The sequence below is a fragment of the Amblyomma mixtum genome, chromosome 6 (assembly GCF_055824585.1).
Source record: "Amblyomma mixtum isolate Tamu chromosome 6, ASM5582458v1, whole genome shotgun sequence".
NCBI lineage: Eukaryota > Metazoa > Arthropoda > Arachnida > Ixodida > Ixodidae > Amblyomma > Amblyomma mixtum.
This window is the reverse complement of record NC_143017.1, coordinates 29,740,181-29,762,024: the sequence shown is the minus strand read 5'-3', so window position 1 is coordinate 29,762,024 and position 21,844 is coordinate 29,740,181. Positions and strand designations below refer to the sequence as shown.

Genomic DNA, 21,844 nt, shown 5'->3' with positions numbered 1-21,844 from the left:
ACATCTGCATTATTAAACTGCATTCTGGTTCTCCACAAGCTGTGAAGGCCCAGGAACATAATTGCGTCAAATGGAAATTCGTCTGCTTTGTGAAAAGGTAAGAATGTTATGCCATATGCATCTTGTGGTAGTTCTTTTTTCAACGTTCTCTGAAGAACATCCCAGAAAAAAATGGGGTCCCAACAGTCCAAAAACGCATGTTCAATGGTTTCAGGTTTGTGGCACAGAAAACAGTTCTTTGACGAAGGGACGAAAAGACCTTTACCGTGCATCCATGTTTTCACTGATAAGGTATTAGTGTGCAGTTTAAAGAAAAAGGATTTGATGGATGGTAATATCGCCATCTTCTTAACTCTATTAAGTACATCGACTCCTGGGGCTGCACAGTGTGGTAAACGGTATATCGGTTGAGGAAGCATTGTGTCCACTAAGGCCACGTACAATTTTTTTTCTTGACATTACACAAATACTCCTTGGAAAACCGAACATGCAGCATTCTGTACGCGAGCACAACTTCTTGAAGGTACCCTCTTATCGCACTATTTATATTTAGAGAACGTACAAGGAACTCAGGAAGAAGTAGACAAAGTCGAAGTTGCATTACAGTCCGGAGGAACACATTATTGTGATCCCGAAGATGTATGAAACGCGAGACAACTTGTTTGAAAAATAAGTGCGCCAGGCGGAGCCCACCTTTCTTCACAGAAAGAAACAAGTTTGTTCGTTTCGTCCTTCCCCAGGTCGAAGCCCAAATAAAAACGGCAAAAACACGATGAAGTTTTTGAACGCTTGCCCGGGAAGCGCTGAGCACATTCATCACGTACCAAACTTTAGCAGTAAGGAACAGGTTACATATAGTCGCCCGCGAAAACATGGACAATTGTCTTCCTTGCCATCCATCACTGCTCTGCTTGGCCCGCGATGCTTGGTCACGCCAGTACAGATCTGGGTCCCGGTAAGATTCAGGGGTACTCCTAAATACAACGCTGGAGTGGTGGACCAGCGCATCCGACAATAGTTTTAAGGCCTAACATCCCAGGTACCGTGCCTGGACCCGTTGCTTTTTTTCCTAGTTGATCTGGGCCCCTGTACAGCTATACAATTTATGTACTACTTTCGTGGCCTCACAAATACTTTCTCTATTTACACAAAAGAGAGCGATGTCATCGGCATAAGCTAAGATTTGTACGTGTGCCGATTGTAGCCTGAAACCCGTTATGCGTTCATTATTCTGGATGGCCAAGTAAAGCGGCTCAACGTAGGTCGTGAACAGCAATGGTGACAGGGGACAACCCTGCCTTACAGAAGATTGCACTTGCAGGCTTTCACTGAGTTCGCCGTTTACAACAAGCCGAGTCGTACAGTTGGCGTATGCTATTCTGACACCGTCTATTATTATTTGACCAACATTTGCATGTTCTAATACGGCAAACAGGACATCATGAGATATGCGGTCAAAGGCTTTTGCCATATGTAGTTGTATATTCGCAACTCGGTCATCAAAAGAATCGCAGCATTCTAGCATGGTCCGCGCCACGTGTATGTTAGTAGCAATACTTCGACCTTTTATGCCACATGTTTGGTGCGTGCCTACAAGCGATGTTATCACACCTTGCAATCTCTTCACCAGCACCTTCATACAAATTTTGTAGTCGACGTTGGTTGTCGACGTTGTTGCGCAGGTTTTGTTCACAAACACGCCACGCGGTTTGTGAACTGCACCATCGGTGTGGTGTATCCTATCCCACTGACCTGTGGTAAGTGTTATATTGGACAAACAGGCCAGTGGCTGAATGAAAGGCTACGAAAACACCGGACTACAGTCGCAGCTCTGATGGCGGGGGGCCATTTGGCCGCACATTGCCGCAAATTCAAAGTAAAAACAACAGTCGGTAATGAATAAAAATGCGATCCACTCTTTAGCCGCACGAGAGTGCTGAGGCGGCTTCATAGGCAGGGTGATAGGGAGATATTTGAAGCATTTTGCATTGATAAGGCAGGGGACAAGTGCGTGTGCACACCCTCAGTAGCCCTCACGAAAGAAGAGATAATCTATCTGTCAAAAAACTTGCGTGTCAATTTGGTTTAAATGTTTACTCTTTGTTATGACAACCCGCTTCGTGATAAAGAGAAGGGGGCGGGGGTACAGTCTCCTGAGCATGCGCCAAATACAAGTGTAAAAATCCGTTGTGTGCATTAAAACGTCAGTTGAAGTCTAGCGTGCTGTCCCGTCGGTTCCTTTTGTCGCTGTCCTCGTGCTTTACAGTTGCAATGTCGCAGTCACTAACGAATACACACAAACTAGCCCAACTGTCTTCCATGATCGTCTGTTCAAGCCGTGTTTTGACTTCATCGTCCAGTTTCGGCATAAGTGGCAAGATTTCTCTATGGAACCGCCTTTCGGCTTTTCGCGAATGACCCAGCATATCTTTGAAGTGATCACAGAATGCGCCTTTGATTACATCCCTGACCGCCGATACACCTGCCCCAGTATTTATTTGTTGTATTTGCTTTTGGCACGAGTGTCGTTTTTCAGCGGCTACCGCGCGTTTTGTTGGTGTTTCCCCTGCCCACAGCTGCTCAGTTCGCGCCCGAATAACTGCCGCAGTATACTTATCGGCCTCCATTTTTTCCAGCTGGGCTTTGACATCCCTGATTTCGTTAAAGCATGTGCCTGGTTTGGCGCTTTCTATACACGTGAGGTATTGAAGCTGCTCATGAAGCTGTGCTTCCTTTTGTTTCTCGGCATGTTTCAACTGCGTACTTTTTTCGATTGCTCTTATTTTTACCTTGTGCTTAAGCTCCTCCCATTCCGCAGCGAAGCTTGATGGTTGCGCTGTAGTTAGCTTCTCTAGTTCTTGCTCAACTTCCTTATCGAAGCATTCGTATTCCAACCACTTATTATTTAGTTTCCATAAATACCAATTAAATCGCTTCTTGCTTTGTTGCCTACCAAAGATTGTAATCACCAGGCCGTGGTCACTGAAAGCCACAGGTTTAACTTCATACAAGGTGCACAGTGACACAAATTCTGTCGACACATACACTCTGTCCAGTCGAGCATGGCCGTTGTCCTGAAAATGGGTATACCGTGTACAACTGCTATTTGTAAAAATACTTCAGATATCTTCTAAATCGTGGCCATGAACCAATTCGTTCAAGCCATCAGCACTCTTGTCTCTCACAAAAGACCTTTTTGCGCAATCGGCAGCCTGACAGACGCAATTGAAATCGCCCAGTAGGATTATCACCTTGTCACAGTTTAGGTAAGTCTCAAAACGGTCGAAAAACACTTTTCGTTCGGTCTCTGCATTTGGTGCATACACACAAATAACTCGGAACTAAAGGCCGCAGTGCAAAAAATCAGCCACCAGAAGACGGCCGCTATGACACCAGAAAAGTGACTGCACCGTAACACCGAGGTTATTGCGAATAACAAGTACGCAGCCACCCGAGGCACCTACAGAATGGCACACACATACATCAAAGTGCGCACGAAAAACGGACACCATACGTTCTGTAGCTTCCTGGCTTTCAATTTTCGTTTCTTGTAATGCAACTACGTGCAGATCGTTTTCTAAAAGAAGGCGACTGAGCTGGCATTGTCGCCTTCTCGCTTCAAGGCCTCGCACGTTTAAGGTGGCTACACGTAGTGCTTCACTTAGGATGGTAGCCATATCGAACGCCTTATTTTATGGTGTCTGCCATCGCACGAAACCTCATGAATTCCCCAGACCCCAAAACGGACTCTACACCTGTAACTACGGAGGCGGTTTCCCCGCCTGCCGTGTTTCGGCCGAAGTGTTCGGCCGCGGCTTCAAGGTCGGTCGCCTCACACCTGCCGCTTTGGGAGCCGGCTCATCTCCGCCATTGCCATCCTGTTGAAGCTCCTCGTTGTCACCGTCGTCGTGCGGGCGCTTTCCCGCCGCTCCGGAATACATGTCCATGCTCTCCGGGTCAGGAGGAATGCAAGGAGCCCCAGTAGCGACTAGGGATTTCACCTCGTCGTCCAACCTTGGCACGTCGTCTTGGCAAGGCGCAGGTTCACGTATTGTGACGCCCGCCTCAGCAACGCTTTTCTCCTGTTGCGGTGTCTTCTTTGCCTCGCCCGTCGCTGTCTCAGTCGTAGCGGCAGCTGTCTGTTCCATATACGCCTCGTCCATGAACAATGCTGAGGCTTCAGGGGAGCTCGCGGCCCCGGTGACTTTTGCATAGGTCTGCTCGCACTGGCTGTCGTCGTGCCCGAACCGTCGACAGGCACCGCAACGCGGTATGCGGCAGTCCCAGCGAATGTGGGCCGTGCCACGGCAGCGAAGGCAGAGCGGAGCCCTCGCTGGCACGACCACGAGAGCCAGCTCACCGGCGACGCTCACCTGATGCGGAATGTTGTCGAGCTTCACTCCAGGTTTCAATTTCAGGGTGACCAGCCTTCTGGTAGACCCTTTTTCCGCCATACCCTGCACGTGCCACCACTCACGCGCAACGTCAGTCACCTTGCCAAAGGCCGCGAAGGCGAGCTTCACGTCATTGTCTGGAACACTGTGCAGAAGCCAGTGCACTTTCATGCGCACGTCTTGGTTAGCTGGGTCAATGACGAGACACCGGCAATTTTTCACCATCACCTCACCAGCACTCACAATTTTTTTCACGCCTTCTTCATCCTTGAAGGCAGCCGCCCACACGTGGCTCATCCTGTAGGGTCCAATGGCGATGACATCCGGTAGGAGCGATAATTCAGCAAGAAATTCGCGGAAATCTTCCACCCGATATGGGCGGGCGCTGATGTCACAGTGCAAAAAAACTGTGTTTGCAACAAAACGCCCTGTAGGCAAACTTGGTAAAACTACCTGGTATTCGGAACCTGTTGAAGAAAAATCACCAAAAAACCTGTTACCGCGGCCCTGCTGGGGCGCTGACACCGCTCCCACAGAGCTCATGATAACGCGTCCTTCGCTAGCGCGGCCGGAAGCAGAATCCCACGCTGCGTGATATACCAGCCGTTGTCCTCAAGCATACTCGCAGTGTGCCGCCTGCAGTTAAATGGCCCAAAGACACCGGTGACACAAGTATATTCTTAGACGCCCAAAAAAAACATAAAACACGCCTCTTTTATATGCGCCGCCCGGGAATCGAACCCGGGTCGCAAGAATGGGAATCTTGCATGATACCACTATACCAGCGGCTTTTTTTTCTTTATTACCGACTTGGCCGAGCAAACAAAACAAAAATACAATGACATGACAATAAAAGCACTGGTCAGTTTCTCGCTAGTGCACGATGATAAAATGGGTTAAATGATTTTAGTTGGTCGAAGAGAGGCAACCACTCAGGTTGTGGAACTCGCTGTCCGAAAACTTCCTGTGTCTACATGATGCTTTCAATGAAATAGTGATGTGCAGGATGCACAACAACATGTTCATGCCTGACATCCATTCGCGTGCGCCATAGGCTATGCATGCATAGCATCATTAGCAGGTCGCAAGGCACATCGCCTGGTTCTGCACATGGTAGGAAGCGTATTCCAAAAGGCGTCAAGGGTACCTCTTTTTTCAGGGTGCGTTTCAAGACATCCCAAAGAAAGACAGCGTCATGACAGTCGAGAAGGATGTGTTCAATAGTTTCCACTTTTTTGCAAATTAGACATTCCACTGACCAAGGTACAAAAAGGCCTTTGCTCTGCAACCATGGCTTCACTCGGAGGGTTCCAGTATGCAATTTAAAAAAGAAAGAACGCACTGAAGGCTTCACCGGCATTCTTTTGACCGTTTTTAGCACATCCCTTTCGGGACCCAGAAGATATGCACTGCGATAAACAGGCACTGGCAGAAACACATCAAGCAGGTCCTTGTACATCTTTTTCCTTGTTACAATGGCTAGATACTCATCGGAAAATTTTGACCGAAGAATACGGACTGCTGCAACAACTTCTTGCAAGAAAACACTTAGCCCACTCCGACCTGCAGACATGGATGACACAACATAATAAGGCAGTGATACTGACAATCGCACTTGTATAACAGTTCGCAGAAAATCATTATCTTGACGCAAGAAAAAGAATATAGTGACTATCTGTCTCAGAAATAAATTTGACAACTCTAGCCCACCCTTCCGCACCTTTTGGAACAGATTGCATCGGCTGGTACGCTCCCATGTTGACGCCCAAATAAATGTTGCAAACACTCTGTGCAACCTTTGCACTGAAGTCCTTGGCAAAGTTAACGCTTGCAGAACATAAAAAATCCTCGCTATTAAAAAGATGTTGCACACCGTAGCTCTTGCAAACATGGAAAAGTTGTGACCGCCCCATTTGCTTGTCTGAGCTTTGACTCGTTCGTCTTCATGGGCCCAATATTCTTTGCTTTCTCTGTAGTTGGTTAGCGGCACGCCGAGGTACTTTCCTGGCGTGTCTACCCACTTCATTCGACAGAATACTTCTGGCGTGGCCTGCCACTTTCCATACCAAAACCAAAACATTTCTGCCAGCTTATCGCACAGCCACTTGCATCACAAAAATTTACGGCTTCTCTCAGCACTTGCACGCTTTCCTGGTCTCTGCAGAACACTGCTATGTCATCTGCATATGCCAATATTTTCACTTCATTGTGACAAAAGGTGTAACCTCGAATGTTTTGCGTAGATAACAGCTTTAAACAAAAGGGCTCCAGGTAAAGTGCAAAAAGCAGTGGAAAAAGAGGGCAACCCTGCCTTCATGGTGGAAAAAACTGCGCAAACTAACACAGAAAACACAGAAAAGAGGGGAGGCACTACTAGCCCACTAGCCCAAATGTCTGCTTTGCAACCCTCCCTCACTGACGACAAGACAGGAACACTATTACTCAGGCGGTTATTAATTATGAACCTTGATGTACAGTCATCATAAACCATTTTCACGCCATCAGTGATGATACATCCTACATTCACATGTTCCAAAAGCACGAACAAAATTTCATGCACAACTTTATCAAACGCCTTATGCAGGTCCAGTTGCATCATGGCGACACGACCCTCCGTTGCATCACAGCATTCAAGGACACTCCTAGCTATGTGTATGTTAGTAACAATGGATCTGTCTTTTATGCCACAAGTCTGGTGTGGGCCAACAAGGGTTTTAATTACTGTTTGGAGTCGTCCGGCTAGCACTTTCATAAAAAGTTTGTAGTCTACGTTAGTTAAGCTTATTAGGCGGTAACACTCAACTGACTGCAACCTACTCGGGTCGTCCGATTTTGGGATCAACACCACGTGGGAAGTTCGAAAAGACGGCGGAGTTAACTTTCTTTCGTAACATTCGCTTATTACGCGCTGCAATGCTATTGCCATTTTTGTTTTATAAGCCTTGTAAAATGCGGTACCGAGGCCGTCCGGCCCAGGCGACTTGTTTAAGCTCAGCTGCTGTATTGCAGATTCGATTTCTGCTGCCGTTATGGGCTCCTCAAGTACCTGTGCCAGGTCATCCTCGACTCTTGTGATTAGCGAGAGGAATGCAGTTTTGTAATGTTCAACATCAGGCGTTTTAAGGCTGAAGAAGTTTTGGTAATATTCCAGAAACGCCCTTTCAATCATCTCAGATTCGGAAGTTACGTCATTGCGATAACAAATTTCTTTTATCTCTTTCAAAACTGCATACTGTTTTTCGTCGCAGAGCGCCCTTTTTGTGGGCATCTCACCAAGCCAAAATCTTTCGCTGCGTGCCCTTATCACACCACCTCGATATTTCGTCTCATCTATCAGTTCAAGCTTAGTTTTGGTCTCTCTTATTTCTTGTCTGTACAACCCCGGCTTGACGCCTTCCATGCTGAGCATCAAATCAAGCTCGGTACGAAGTTCCTTTTCTTGCTGTTTTTCCTTACGCTTTAAAACACATGCTCTTTTATAGCGGCCACTTTCACGTCGCATTTAAATTGTTCCCATGTTTGTATAAAGTCTGACTCTTTCTCTAACAAGCTTTTGACGGAGTCTTTTAGTTTCTTGCTAAACTCCTCATCCTCCAGCAATGAGTCATTAAATTTCCATAATTCCCAACTAAACTTGAAAGTCCTTTTCCTCTTCCCAAGTGTGACCACGACTAAAGAATGATCACTGAAGCTGACGTGCTCAGTCTGGTACTGGGAACACACGGGCACAACCTCAGAAGAAACATAAATTTTGTCCAGCCTTGCGTGACTAACGCCTTGGAAATGCGTGTACTGGGCTTGTTCTGAACCTTGCATTATAATGCCAATGTCTTCCAATTCTGCTTCATTAATCATCTCAGACAGTAGCTCGGCACTCGTGTCCTGCAGGGTTTTGTTGCTTGTTCTATCTCAGGTGTACACACGCAGTTAAAATCTCCAAGCAATAGTACACGCTTTTCTGTGAGCAGGAAAGGTTGAACACGGCGAAAAAAGGCATCACGTTCGGGAATTCTATTAGGTGCATATACACACACAGCTCTCCACTCTACACCAGAAAAATAAAAATCGCATGCTACAATCCGGCCACTTTCACAGGAAAATAAAGTTTCCACAGTGACTTTGCAGTTTCGAGTTAAAATCAGACACCCTCCCGACTTTCCCGTTGCATGGCACACGGAAACACTGAACTGTGCACGGTAAATTTCAGCTATCGCATCTCTCAACTCTTCGCTTTCAATTTTTGTTTCTTGAACAGCCAACAGATCGATTTCGTTTTCGCACAAGAGACGCTTAAGCTGATTTTGACTCCTTCGCGCAGAAAGACCTCTCACGTTCAGTGTAGCAACACGCAAGCAAGATGTTAGTTGAGACGCCATCTAAATGGTTGGGATTCGCCGCTCTCGATGTGACATCGGTTTGCAGCTCACCTCATCAAAAATCCATCCAGTTTGCTAAGAACGGCGGTGTCAGCACTGAACCCGATCGAAGACCGGGTTGCCAACACGAAGACCATGCAAGGCACCTCCTCTAAGGCGGAGGGACAGCCGACGAAGTCCTACGATCAGGAGGGACGTTCGGCTCGGGCTTGTAGGCCGCACGTCGAGCAGGAGGCGCTTTGGGAAGAGGTTCCTCATGGTCCGTCCCGTCGTAGCTCGTCGCCTTGTCATCACCTTCGTCGTGCGTCCTCTTCGCTGGCAAAGTTGACGCCGCGGGCATCTCCGTGTCAATGTCCTTCTCGTCGGTCGATTCCAAAACTGTCTCAGGTGCACCTACCGCAGCATCATCTGCTTTTCCCGCCTCCGCCTCAGTTCTGGTGTCAGGCACAGATTTGTTCTGCTGAGTTGGCAGCCTCATGTTCCGTGGGAAGCGTTGCTTTTTCTGAGGCTATGCTTTTCGGTACTGCGTCTACCCGACTCTCACGGGTCGCCTCTGCCGCGTCGACTTCGTCCATAATATGCTCCTCAGTAGTATCCCTACGACCAGGACTAGTTACGGTAGCATATGTTCGCACGCACTGGGCGTCGTCGTGGCCGAAGCGACGACAGAGCCCGCAACGTGGTACACGGCACTCCCGACGTATGTGTCCGGTGCTGCGGCACCGGAGGCAAAGCGGAGCTCTGCCAGGAACGTGGACGAGTGCGACGTCCTCTCCAACACGCAGCTGGTGCGGTAAGTCCTCGATGGTAACGCCCACCTTCAGCTTCAGTGTCACTGAGCGCGTAGTAGACGCCTTGTCGACGCAGCCTTTGACTCTCCACTTGTCACGAGTTATGTCGGTCACTTTTCCAAAACCCGCCAGAGCTGCCTTCACCTCTTCATCTTGCACGCCGTGTAGCAGCCAGAACAGCTTCAGCCTGACGCCCTGGTTGCATGGGTCAATGACCACACAGCGGTGGTCCTTGACGTTGAACGCCTCCGCATGTAGCATTTTGTTTTTTCGTTCTTCATTTCAGAATTTCACTGCCCACACATGATTAATCTGATATGGCCCGAGGGCAACCACTTCCGGCAGCAATGACAGACGCTCAAGATCGTCACGAAAGTTTTCAACACGGTATGGCCTGGCTTGGACGTCGCCATGCAAAAAAAGAGTATGCAAAACGCTCGAACTTGTTGGCAAATGCGGCAAAATCAGCTGGTAGTCCCCGTTCGGTTTGATCGTACTCCTGATACCGCGGCCCGGCTGGGCCGCTGAATCCGCTCCTTGGGAGCCCACGATACACAGGTCCGTCACGCTCGGTGGCCGGAAGTAGAATCCTCCACTACACCAGCGGTGCCCACGTTGCGCGATATACCAGCCGTTGTCCTCAAGCATACTCGCAGTGTGCCGCCTGCAGTTAAATGGCCAAAAGACACCGGTGACACAAGTATATTCTTAGACGGTGAAAAAAAAAATACGCCTCTTTTATATGCGCCGCCCGGGAATCGAACCCGGGTCGCAAGAATGGGAATCTTGCATGATACCACTACACCAGCGGCGCCCACCCTGCGTGATATACCAGCCGTTGTCCTCAAGCATACTCGCAGTGTGCCGCCTGCAGTTAAATGGCCAAAAGACACCGGTGACACAAGTATATTCTTAGACGCTGAAGAAAAAAATACGCCTCTTTTATATGCGCCGCCCGGGAATCGAACCCGGGTCGCAAGAATGGGAATCTTGCATGATACCACTTCACCAGCGGCGCTTTTTTTTTCTTTATTGCCGGGCTCCGACACGGTACACAAACACAAAAGGAAATTTACATTGTACCCCTTTCAGGTCGTACTCACACTCAACCGTCTACTGCAGGCATCGTCATGCTAAAAGTCCTGCCATTCGTGAGCGCCAAATAGCGTGGAGGCCCAGCAGCAGTATTGCGTCATAAGGCACTCCCTCTTCGTTCTGTAGAGGGAGATACCGTATTCCATACGTGTCTAGAGGCAAGTCTTTCTTCAGCGTTTTTTGGAAGACGTCCCAGAAGTAGACGCCTTCCCAGCAGTGCAAGAATACATGATCGATTGTCTCTGGCTTCTTACATATCAGACAATCTGAACCCCAAGGAAGAAACATTCCCGTTTTCTCCATAAATGCTTTGACGGCCAGTGTTTCTGTGTGTAATCTGAAAAAGAAGCTTTTGGCTGCTGCTTGTACCTGCGTTTTCTTCACCCTCTTCAACACATTACCGCCCTGGCCTCCACGGTATGTGGCCCTGTACAATGGTTCAGGCAGAACAACATCTCGTAAATCCCGATAGAGTGTTTTCTTTTTGACAGTCGAGAGGTACTGCTGCGAAAAACGAGCAGCTAGAAATCTAACACTCACAACCACTTCTCTGGTGTATCCAAAAATACGACCTTGAATGTTATCTGTTCCAACAATCCATTCCGGTAATGCATGGCCCAGCCTTACTTGACAGATTGTGCGCAAGAACGGGTCACTCGCGTCTCGAAACAATAAAAATCTGCTGACAATTTGGCGCAAAAACAGATGGCCGAGCCCTAGTCCTCCGTCTTTTACACTTCTGAACAAATTTGTCCGGCTGCATCGTTCCCAGCTCGAGGCCCAGACAAACACTGCAAAGATGCGGTGCAGTTTCTGCACGTTAACTCGCGAACAGTGCAGTACCTGCATCACGTACCACAACTTGCTGATGAAGAATAAGTTGCACACTGTAGCTCTGGCAAATGTAGATAACCTAGCCCCTTTCCACTTGTCAGTTTTTGCACGGGTGTCTTCCAGCTGCCTTTTCCAATGCGGTTCGCTATCTCGATAACATTCCAGTGGGACACCTAAATACTTCACTGAGGTCGTTACCCAGGACACATTCGCAAAGTTAACAGGAGTGGTTGGCCACTCACCATGCCAGAAGCCAATACATTTGGCCCAGTTGAATCGACTTCCTGTCGATTGACTAAATTGCCGAACACAATCAATGGCCTTCCTTATGCTCTCATAATCAGTAGCGAAAACAGCTACGTCATCCGCATAAGCCAGCAACTTAATTTCTGTCGCTTGTAACTTAAAACCTTCAATACCGTCATTCTGTATTATGCTCAAACACGGGGATTCTATGTATACCCCAAACAAAAGAGGGCTTAGGGGGCAGCCTTGGCGCACCGAACGCTTCACGCTTATGGGGGCCCCCAAACTCTTATTTACTATTAGTCTCGTTGTGCAGTTTCGGTACGCCATGGCCACTCCCTTCCTGATGACTGACCCGACATTCACATGATCCAAAATTAAAAACAAAAGTTCATGTGCCACGCAGTCAAACGCTTTTTCCAGGTCTAACTGAAGGATAGCAACAGGACTGTTCGTAATATGAGAACACTCAAGAACACATCTTGCTTTATGAATATTAGACACAATGGAACGACCTTTGATGCCGCACGTCTGATGAGAACCAACTATCAGATTCATTACGCTTTGTAACCGCCTTGCTAGCACCTTCATGAATATCTTGTAGTCCACGTTCGTAAGTGAAATCGGCCTGTAGGCTGTAACATGCTTTAACTTTTCACTATCTTCCGTTTTCGGAATTAGGACAGTGTAAGATACGCCAAAGGAAGGAGGTAGTGCTTTTAATTCATATGCGTCATTAAAGAGTACCGTTAACAAAGGGGAAATGTCTTGCTTAAAGGCTTTATAGAAAGCCGCACTTAAACCGTCTGGTCCAGGCGACTTACCCGAGTTTAAATTTCCTATTGCTGTTTGCACTTCGGATTCAGTAATTGGTGCCTCTAATCTCTGTTTCTGTTCGTCATCTAATCTTGGCATCGCTCCTAGAAACCTTCCCTTGAATGTGTCGATGTCTACGTCGTGTTTTGCGAAAATCGCCTGATAGAATTCAGCAAAAGCTTGCTTTATATGCGTTTCGTCATCTGCTACGACACCTCCCCATTCAATTTTATCAATCCTATTGCGCTCAGCCCGTGCTTTTTCCATGCCCAATGCTCGTTTTGTTGGTGTTTCACCGAAAACCGCCTCTTCGGCTCTCGCACGCACCAGCGCACCGCGATAACGCTCTTGTTCCATAACTTCAAGCTTTTGTTTAATTTTTTTTACGTCCTCAATCCACTTACCATGAGCTTTACTCTCCTGCTCAATTAGTTTCCGCAGCAGTTCTCTTAAATCCTTTTCCTTTATTTTTTCCTCTTTTTTCAAGCAGCTAGCCTTGTCAATTGCGTATATTTTAATTTGCTGCTTACATAGTTCCCACTGCTCCCATAACTTTTGTCTTGAATTTGGCTCTACTTTGCCAATTTCTTCTTTTATATTGTCACAAAAACGTTCACACTTTAACAGCTTATCACTAAATTTCCACAAGTCCCAATTAAAAGCATTGTCCCGTTTTGCTGTTCCTATCCTACACTGTACCAAACAGCGGTCCGAGAAGGACACAGGTTCACCCTTGTAATTGTTGCATTTTGGCAGCAGGTCTACCGCCATATAAATACGGTCTAGACGTGCGTGACTCGTACGCTGAAAGTGCGTGAATTGCACATCCCGCTCACCCTCTAAACAGTCAGCCACATCTTCAATATTCCATTTTTCCACTAACTCGGACAATCTTTCGGTACTTATGTCTCTGAATATTCTATCACTTGTTTTGTCACGCGCAGCCAAGACACAGTTGAAATCACCCATGACGATCATTTGCCTTTCGACAGTGAAGTACTCCTCAACTTTTCCAAAAAAGGCTGCCCTCTCGTCAACTTTGTTAGGTGCGTAAAGGCAGATCATTCTCCACTCCACATTCATGTAAGCATAATCAAGCACAATATATCGTCCATGAGAACATGCTGCATAAGCCTGAACAACCAGGCCCGGCAGCTTTTTGACGAAGAGCACACACCCAGCCGACGTTCCAACTGCATGAGCCACTACTGCGTAATACCTACACGTGAAACGCTGTACCATGCTCCCGGTCTCTTCCTCTCCGTCTACTTTAGTTTCTTGTACCGCCAACAGGTCAATGTCACAGTCTGTTATAAGTCGATATACTTGACTCTGTTTTCTTTTCCCCGCCAACCCCCTTGCATTAAGTGTGGCTATTTTCACACAACATAGCGGAGCCATTTCGACAAAAAGGTGTAGAGACCGAGAGCATGGCGCTTACCTCTCACGTCCAGCGTATCGCTAGACGCTTTGTGTGACGCCAGGGTCCTCAGGTCGGTCGCCGTGGCCTTGCCGCAAAGGTGAACTTGCGGCGACTCGTCTTTCAGATGAAACGTTGGGGCGCGGCTTGAATGCAGGCCTCCGGGCCTGCGCAGCTTTCGTTGGAGGCTCCTCTGCAGTGGTGGTAGTATCGTTGGTCCCTTCGTTGAGAGTCAGATTGTGAGGGCGCTTGACGGGAGCACTAACGGTCGCCATGCGGCTGTCGCCGTCATCCCTGCCCTCGTCGCTGCACATAGGTTCGGGCACCTCGGTTTTTGAAGCACCTGCAGATCCGCCGTCCCCTGCCGTTTCGGTCGCCGCGGCGCCTGGAAGTTCAGGCTCCTTCCCTTGGTCGCTGGGCGTCTCGGTGTCCTCCGCGGAAGCAGGTGAGGAGACGGTGGCTGCTGCTACTTTCTCCGCTCCCCCTGCCCCCTTAGCCGCCTCCTCAGCTTCAGCGGCATCAATTTGCAGCTCCGCCTTTTCGTCCTCCAACGCAGCTCCCGTGGCCGATGCGTAGGTGCGAATGCAATCAGCCTCACCATGACCGAATCGCTTACATTTCTGACAGCGAGGAATTTTGCATTCCCGCCGTACGTGTCCAGTGCCGCGACAGCGCAGACATTGCATTGGCCTACCAGGCACAACCACAAGCGCAAGATCTCCCGCCACCCTCAGCTGATGAGGAATGTCTTCGACTGTTACGCCTGGCTTCATCTTCAGTAAAACAGTCCTTGTAGTAGAGGCCTTTTCAGTCATTCCTTGAACTCGCCACCTTTCGCGGGTCACTGCGGTGATCTTTCCGAACGCTGCAAATGCCGTTCTGATGTCCTCGTCATCGACTCCGGGCAGCATCCAATGCAGCCGTAGTTTGACGTGCTGGTCCTCAGGGTCGGTGATCATGCACCGGCCCCCTTTCACTTGCATTTCCTTCACGGCGAGCAGCCGCTTGGTTGCCTCGGGAGTGCTGAGGGTCACCGCCCATACGTGGTTAACCTGGTACGCCCCCACCGCTATCACGTCAGGGAGAGTTCCGTTCTTGACCAGGGCATCACGGAAGTCTTCGACTTTGAAAGGCCGCCGTCGCACATCGCCATGAAGAAAAACAGTGTTTAACACCAGCCGTCCGGTAGGCAAAGTTGGCAAAAGAACCTGATACTCGTTATCAGCAGTTTCAGCAATCCTGTTTCCGCGGCCGGCACGGGCCGCAATCGCTGCTCCAGTGGAGCCCATTCTACAAGCGTCCGTCACGCTCGGTGGCCGGAAGTAGAATATACTACTCCAGCGGCGCCCACGTTGCGTGATATACCAGCCGTTGTCCTCAAGCATACTCGCAGTGTGCCGCCTGCAGTTAAATGGCCAAAAGACACCGGTGACACAAGTATATTCTTAGACGCTGAAAAAAAAAATACGCCTCTTTTATATGCGCCGCCCGGGAATCGAACCCGGGTCGCAAGAATGGGAATCTTGCATGATACCACTACACCAGCGGCGCCCACGTTGCGTGATATACCAGCCGTTGTCCTCAAGCATACTCGCAGTGTGCCGCTTGCAGTTAAATGGCCAAAAGACACCGGTGACACAAGTATATTCTTAGACGCTGAAAAAAAAAATACGCCTCTTTTATATGCGCCGCCCGGGAATCGAACCCGGGTCGCAAGAATGGGAATCTTGCATGATACCACTACACCAGCGGCGCCCACGTTGCGTGATATACCAGCCGTTGTCCTCAAGCATACTCGCAGTGTGCCGCCTGCAGTTAAATGGCCAAAAGACACCGGTGACACAAGTATATTCTTAGACGCTGAAAAAAAAAATACGCCTCTTTGATATGCGACGCCCGGGAATCGAACCCGGGTCGCGAGAATGGGAATCTTGCATGATACCACTACACCAGCGGCGCCCACGTTGCGTGATATACCAGCCGTTGTCCTCAAGCATACTCGCAGTGTGCCGCCTGCAGTTAAATGGCCAAAAGACACCGGTGACACAAGTATATTCTTAGACGCTGAAAAAAAAAATACGCCTCTTTTATATGCGCCGCCCGGGAATCGAACCCGGGTCGCAAGAATGGGAATCTTGCATGATACCACTACACCAGCGGCGCCCACGTTGCGTGATATACCAGCCGTTGTCCTCAAGCATACTCGCAGTGTGCCGCCTGCAGTTAAATGGCCAAAAGACACCGGTGACACAAGTATATTCTTAGACGCTGAAAAAAAAATACGCCTCTTTTATATGCGCCGCCCGGGAATCGAACCCGGGTCGCAAGAATGGGAATCTTGCATGATACCACTACACCAGCGGCGCCCACGTTGCGTGATATACCAGCCGTTGTCCTCAAGCATACTCGCAGTGTGCCGCCTGCAGTTAAATGGCCAAAAGACACCGGTGACACAAGTATATTCTTAGACGCAGAAAAAAAAAATACGCCTCTTTTATATGCGCCGCCCGGGAATCGAACCCGGGTCGCAAGAATGGGAATCTTGCATGATACCACTACACCAGCGGCGCCCACGTTGCGTGATATACCAGCCGTTGTCCTCAAGCATACTCGCAGTGTGCCGCCTGCAGTTAAATGGCCGAAAGACACCGGTGACACAAGTATATTCTTAGACGCTGAAAAAAAAAAATACGCCTCTTTTATATGCGCCGCCCGGGAATCGAACCCGGGTCGCAAGAATGGGAATCTTGCATGATACCACTACACCAGCGGCTTTTTTTTTTCTTTATTTCCGGTATTCACATGTACATACAAAACAAACCGCAATCACCAACTAAGTTAAAAACGACCGCACACCTTGTGCGGACGTACTTAAAAGTCCTTCATCGACAATAACGGTTCCAAACGGGACAGCCATTCTGGGACACATTCCTGCAACTTTTGCTCCTCAAAAAAGTTTCTGATGCTTTCTCTAAAATACAGTCGTGCAGGTCTTACATCAGGATCAGCGTGCCGAACCGCCATTCTGCATTTCCAAATACTATGCAGGCACATTAACATAATCAAGTCAAAAGGGGTTCCGTCATCACTTTCTATTGGTAAGTAACGAATTCCATAGGCGTCAAGTGGAAACTCTTTTTTGATGGTACGCTGGAGGACATCCCAGAGGAACACAGCATCCCAACACTGCAGGAACACATGCTCAATTGTTTCTTCTTTTCTGCATATTATACAATGTGTACCCCATGGAACAAAAAAACCCCTTTCGACCATCCACGGTTTTACAGTGAGAGTTCCCGTATGGAGTTTAAAAAAGAAAGACTTTACACCAGCTGGGATTGACATTGCTTTCACGCGCTTTAAAACGTTCTTCCCAAGGCCTGCTCTGTAAAGAGACCGATATAGCGCTACGGGCAGAACCACGTCGCAGAGATCTTTATAGAGCTTTTTCCCATTGACTTCGCTCAGATATTCAAGTGAAAAACGTGTTGACAGAAACCTGCACGAAATCACGACTTCACGCAGAAAGCCATGGACGCCGCCAGGCAAACTCCCGACGGGCACAACCATATTAGGCAGCTGCATCCCCAAGCGAAGTTGACAGACAGTACGTAAGAAAGGATGGTTCACATCCCTGAAGAAAAAGAAGCGATTGACCACTTGTCTCAAAAACAAATGCGCCAAACCAAGTCCTCCATTCCGAACTCGCAAAAACAAATTAGTGCGGCTTGTTCTCTCCCAAGATGATGCCCAAATGAAAATGGCGAACACGCGATGAAATTTTTGTATGTTTACCCTTGAGCAATGCAAGACTTGGAGGGTGTACCAAATTTTGCTAACTAAAAAAATGTTACAAATTGTGGCTTTCGCAAACATCGACCAATTCCACCCATTCCACTTATTTGCTCTATCTCGAAGTTTGTCCACTTCTCTCCTCCAGTACGGTTCATTATCCTTGTAACAGTCGAGGGGCACACCCAAGTATTTGACTGGAGTTCTAACGAAGGTCATGTTGCCAAAAGTGGCTGGAGTCGCCGGCCAATCCCCGTGCCAGAATCCCAGGCACTTAGACCAGTTTACAGCGCTACCACTAACAGTACAAAACCTTTTTACACATTGGACAGCATGCGCGACACTCTCAGTGTCAGCGCAGAACATCGCTACATCATCTGCGTAAGCCAAGAGACGGACTTCCGCTTCCTGCAGTTTGAAACCACGTACACAATCACTCTTTATGACACTTAAACAAAGGGGTTCAATGTACAAGCAAAACAACAGCGGCGAGAGGGGGCAACCTTGGCGCACCGAGCGCTGGACTTGGATGCGCTCTCCCACCACCTTGTTGATAATTAGCCGCGTTGAGCAATCCCGGTACGCCATGGAAACCCCGTCTCTTATAATTCTACCGACATTTACATAATCTAAAACACTCAACAGAACATCATGAGGCACCCTATCAAACGCTTTCTCCAAATCTATTTGGAGCATTGCTACATGCGTACCCATCGCGTCGCAACACTCGAGTATGCTTCGCGCTATGTGTATATTTGTTGAAATCGTCCGGCCTTTAATTCCGCATGTTTGATGCGGCCCCACTAACTCGTGAATAACTGTCTGCAGCCTCTTAGCCAATACCTTCATCATTATCTTGTAGTCACAATTCGTGAGGCAAATGGGTCGGTAAGACGTCACTCTGCGCAGTACAACTGGGTCTTCTGACTTCGGTATGAGGACCGTGTGGGAAGACGAGAAAGAAGGGGGTAGTACATTTCTATCGAATGCCTCGTTGTACACGTCCGCCAACACTGGAGAAAGAGCACCTTTTAAACATTTGTAAAAGGCTGAAGTCAGACCATCTGGTCCTGGAGATTTCCCCGGATGCATGCTTTCGATAGCGCTTCGCACTTCTTCGGCTGAAATAGGTGCCTCTATTATATCTCTCGTTGTGTCCTCTAACCTTGGCATCAATGACAGGAAATCGTTGTTGAAACGATCTATGTCGACTGAAAAATTGGCAAAAAAAGCGCGGTAGTGCTCGTAGAAGGCGCGTTCGATGTCTTCCGCCGTATCGCTAACTTTTCCATTATGTTCAATTTCCGTTATCTGGTTGCGCCGTGCATGCCACTTCTCTGAGCTCAGCGCTCTCTTTGAAGGTGCTTCTCCCGCTATCAGCCTATCAGCCCTTGCTCTGACCAGAGCACCACGGTATCTTTCGACGTCAAACTGCTCTAGTTTGTGCTTTAGCGCTCGAATATCGTCCATGAAAAAGCCGGGCATTCGACACTCTTCACTTATCAATTTTTCCAGGTTCCTGCGCATCACTTTTTCTTCCTCTCGCTTTTCTCTGCATATAGCGCTCGATCGCTCTAATGCTTTCATCTTGACTGCCTGCTTGAAGATCTCCCATTTTTCGCTCTTTGTCTTGTTATTCATCGCATTCATTTCTTGAAATTCATTAGTTATAGCCGCCATGAACTGTTCGTCGTTGAGTATCTTTGAATTTAATTTCCACAACTGCCACTCGAAACTGTTTTTTCTTTCTTTTGCACTACCTATTACAAAACTGACTAAGCAATGATCACTAAATGAAACAGCACTCACTTCATATTGCCTGCAAAGTGGTATTACATCAAGGCTCACGTAAGCTCTATCTAGCCGAGCGTGACTGGATGCCTGAAAATGGGTATACTGTGCAGCTCTCCCACCGCCAAGACATTCGGCCACATCTTCCAAATTGCAGTCTCTTATTATCTCGCTTAGCAGAGTGGTGCTAGCGTCTTTGTATGGGCGGGTGCTAGTTTTGTCATGGGCTGAAAGGACGCAGTTAAAATCACCAATAACAATGAGGAGCCTGTCACAGCGAATATATTGTTTCAGCTGCTCAAAAAATTGACGTCTTTCCTCGGCCACAGTTGGCGCGTACAAACAAATGACACGCCACTTTGAAGAAAACAATGAAACATCGCATATAATAAGGCGACCTGACGGGAAAGTTATTACAGATTCAATTTTTGGACCAAGGCTCTCTCGCACAAATAGCACACGCCCAGAAGAAATACCCACGGCATGGCTCACAACAGCGCAGTATCGCGCTAGGAATCGGTGCACCATGCCATTAGTTTCCACATCGCCCTCAACCTTTGTCTCCTGCACTGCTAAAAAGTCCAAGTCAAAGTCGCTTAACAATCGGTACAATTGACTCTGTTTCCTCCTAGAGGCAAGCCCACGAACGTTTAGAGTCGCGACACGAATTGACTTATCCATTACGATTTTTTTTTTCCAAGGCGGAGTAAATACCGGAGGCATGGCGCTTACCTCACAACTGGGCTGTGTTGCTGAGTGCCTTGGCACAAAGAATCCCTCAAGGCGGCAAAGGCGGTGTCTCCGCCTTCTTCCGCTCCGCCGAAGTATTCGGGCGAGGACGATAGGGAGGGCGCCGCACAGGAGTCGTCTTGGCTGGTGGTTCATCCGTCCCGACTGCACCAGGACCAGACACCTTTTCCACTGCATCGTGAGCTCGTTTTCCACTTGAGTTGGCACTGTCCGTATCGGTCCCCTGCATTGGCTCCGGTTCGCTGTGAGTCACAGCGGGTACGTTGAGAAGGCTGCTGTCAGCACTGCTGGTCTGCGCTCCCTCACCCCCATCATCTGGGCAATCTTGTCGAAGCTCGGCGACGGGTTCGTCTGCGACGACAGCGTGCTTATCTTTTCCGGTGTCCGATGAGCCTTTCTCGGTGGCCGAACTGAGGCTCGCCCTTGCTGCTTCTTCCGAGTCTGCCTCGTCCATGAGGTGATCTGAAGAATCAATTGCATCCACTGGTCCCGCGACGCTGGCGTACGTCTTGGGGCACTGGTCGTCCTCGTGGCCGAAGCGGCGACAACGCCTGCATCGCGGCACCTGGCAATCTCGACGTATGTGCCCAGTGCTCTTACAGCGCAAACAAAGCGGAGCGCGGCCTGGCACAACGGCAAGGGTCAACTCTCCGGCTATCTTCAGCTGGTGGGGAATGTCGTCTATCTTGACTCCCGCGTGCAATTTTAGTGCCACTGTGCGTGTCGTCGAACCTTTCTCCGTAACGCCTAGGGCACGCCACTTTTCTCGCGTCACCTCCGTCACCTTCCCATAGGGCGCCAATGCCACACGTACATCTTCATCTGTAACTCCGTGCAACAGCCAATGCAGCTTCAAGCGAACCTCCCGGTTGTTTGGGTCGATAAGCAAACAACGACAATTTTTTACCTTGACATCGGAGGCGGAAAGTAGCTTCTGGGCAGCATCGGCGCTTGTCAGCGTCACCGCCCACACGTGGTTCATCTGGTACGCCCCCAACGCTAAAACGTCGGGGAGCGCACCGAGCTCGGCCAAAGTGTCCCGGTAATCTTCGACACGGTACGGACGGGCCCTTGGATCACCGTGCATAAAAACGGTGTTGGCGACGATGCGACCGGTAGGCAGATTTGGCAGAATAACTTGATAATCATCAGCACCATAAGCAAAAAACCTGTTACCGCGGCTGGCTTGCGCCGCAAAAACCGCTCCGTGGGAGCTATCCATCCCGCGACCGCTCCGCTCGAAAGCCGGAAGTGGAATGACTACACCAGCGGCGCCCACGTTGCGTGATATACCAGCCGTTGTCCTCTTTTTTTCTTTATTGCCTGTTCTGCGGCCAGCAACAATACATACACAAATGGAACAATTTAAAAGACGCTTGCCGTTCTTTGGCATGCGTCGGTGTTTAAAAGCGCTTCAAATTGACAAGAGCGTCGAACAGCGGCAGCCAGTCTGGTCATGGTCACCGCTTGCTTTACACACTTCACGTATGAAAGCAACACTTTCAATAAAGTACTCTCTGGCCGGCCTTGGGTTCAGGT

General features: G+C 48.8%; 2 protein-coding genes and 9 non-coding genes across 11 annotated transcripts; all 11 read right to left on the bottom strand.

Moving 5' to 3' along the window:
- Positions 1-10,304: 10,304 nt before the first annotated feature.
- TRNAG-CCC (transfer RNA glycine (anticodon CCC)) lies at positions 10,305-10,375 on the bottom strand. Its single transcript has one exon. It is a non-coding gene; the product is annotated as a tRNA-Gly (tRNA).
- Positions 10,376-10,508: 133 nt separating this feature from the next.
- TRNAG-CCC (transfer RNA glycine (anticodon CCC)) lies at positions 10,509-10,579 on the bottom strand. The gene has a single exon. It is a non-coding gene; the product is annotated as a tRNA-Gly (tRNA).
- Positions 10,580-13,935: 3,356 nt separating this feature from the next.
- LOC149338579 (uncharacterized) lies at positions 13,936-15,279 on the bottom strand. Its single transcript, XM_089550340.1, has one exon. It carries the CDS (start codon positions 15,259-15,261, stop codon positions 14,014-14,016), a length of 1,248 nt encoding a protein of 415 aa, XP_089406466.1. The 5' UTR covers positions 15,262-15,279; the 3' UTR covers positions 13,936-14,013.
- Positions 15,280-15,452: 173 nt separating this feature from the next.
- Positions 15,453-15,523, bottom strand: TRNAG-CCC (transfer RNA glycine (anticodon CCC)). The gene has a single exon. It is a non-coding gene; the product is annotated as a tRNA-Gly (tRNA).
- Positions 15,524-15,656: 133 nt separating this feature from the next.
- Positions 15,657-15,727, bottom strand: TRNAG-CCC (transfer RNA glycine (anticodon CCC)). Its single transcript has one exon. It is a non-coding gene; the product is annotated as a tRNA-Gly (tRNA).
- A 133-nt stretch (positions 15,728-15,860) lies between these two features.
- Positions 15,861-15,931, bottom strand: TRNAG-CCC (transfer RNA glycine (anticodon CCC)). Its single transcript has one exon. It is a non-coding gene; the product is annotated as a tRNA-Gly (tRNA).
- Positions 15,932-16,064: 133 nt separating this feature from the next.
- Positions 16,065-16,135, bottom strand: TRNAG-CCC (transfer RNA glycine (anticodon CCC)). The gene has a single exon. It is a non-coding gene; the product is annotated as a tRNA-Gly (tRNA).
- Positions 16,136-16,267: 132 nt separating this feature from the next.
- On the bottom strand, positions 16,268-16,338 carry TRNAG-CCC (transfer RNA glycine (anticodon CCC)). The gene has a single exon. It is a non-coding gene; the product is annotated as a tRNA-Gly (tRNA).
- A 133-nt stretch (positions 16,339-16,471) lies between these two features.
- On the bottom strand, positions 16,472-16,542 carry TRNAG-CCC (transfer RNA glycine (anticodon CCC)). The gene has a single exon. It is a non-coding gene; the product is annotated as a tRNA-Gly (tRNA).
- A 134-nt stretch (positions 16,543-16,676) lies between these two features.
- TRNAG-CCC (transfer RNA glycine (anticodon CCC)) lies at positions 16,677-16,747 on the bottom strand. The gene has a single exon. It is a non-coding gene; the product is annotated as a tRNA-Gly (tRNA).
- A 3,586-nt stretch (positions 16,748-20,333) lies between these two features.
- On the bottom strand, positions 20,334-21,527 carry LOC149338571 (uncharacterized). The gene has a single exon (XM_089550339.1). It carries the CDS (start codon positions 21,525-21,527, stop codon positions 20,334-20,336), a length of 1,194 nt encoding a protein of 397 aa, XP_089406465.1.
- Positions 21,528-21,844: the final 317 nt, after the last annotated feature.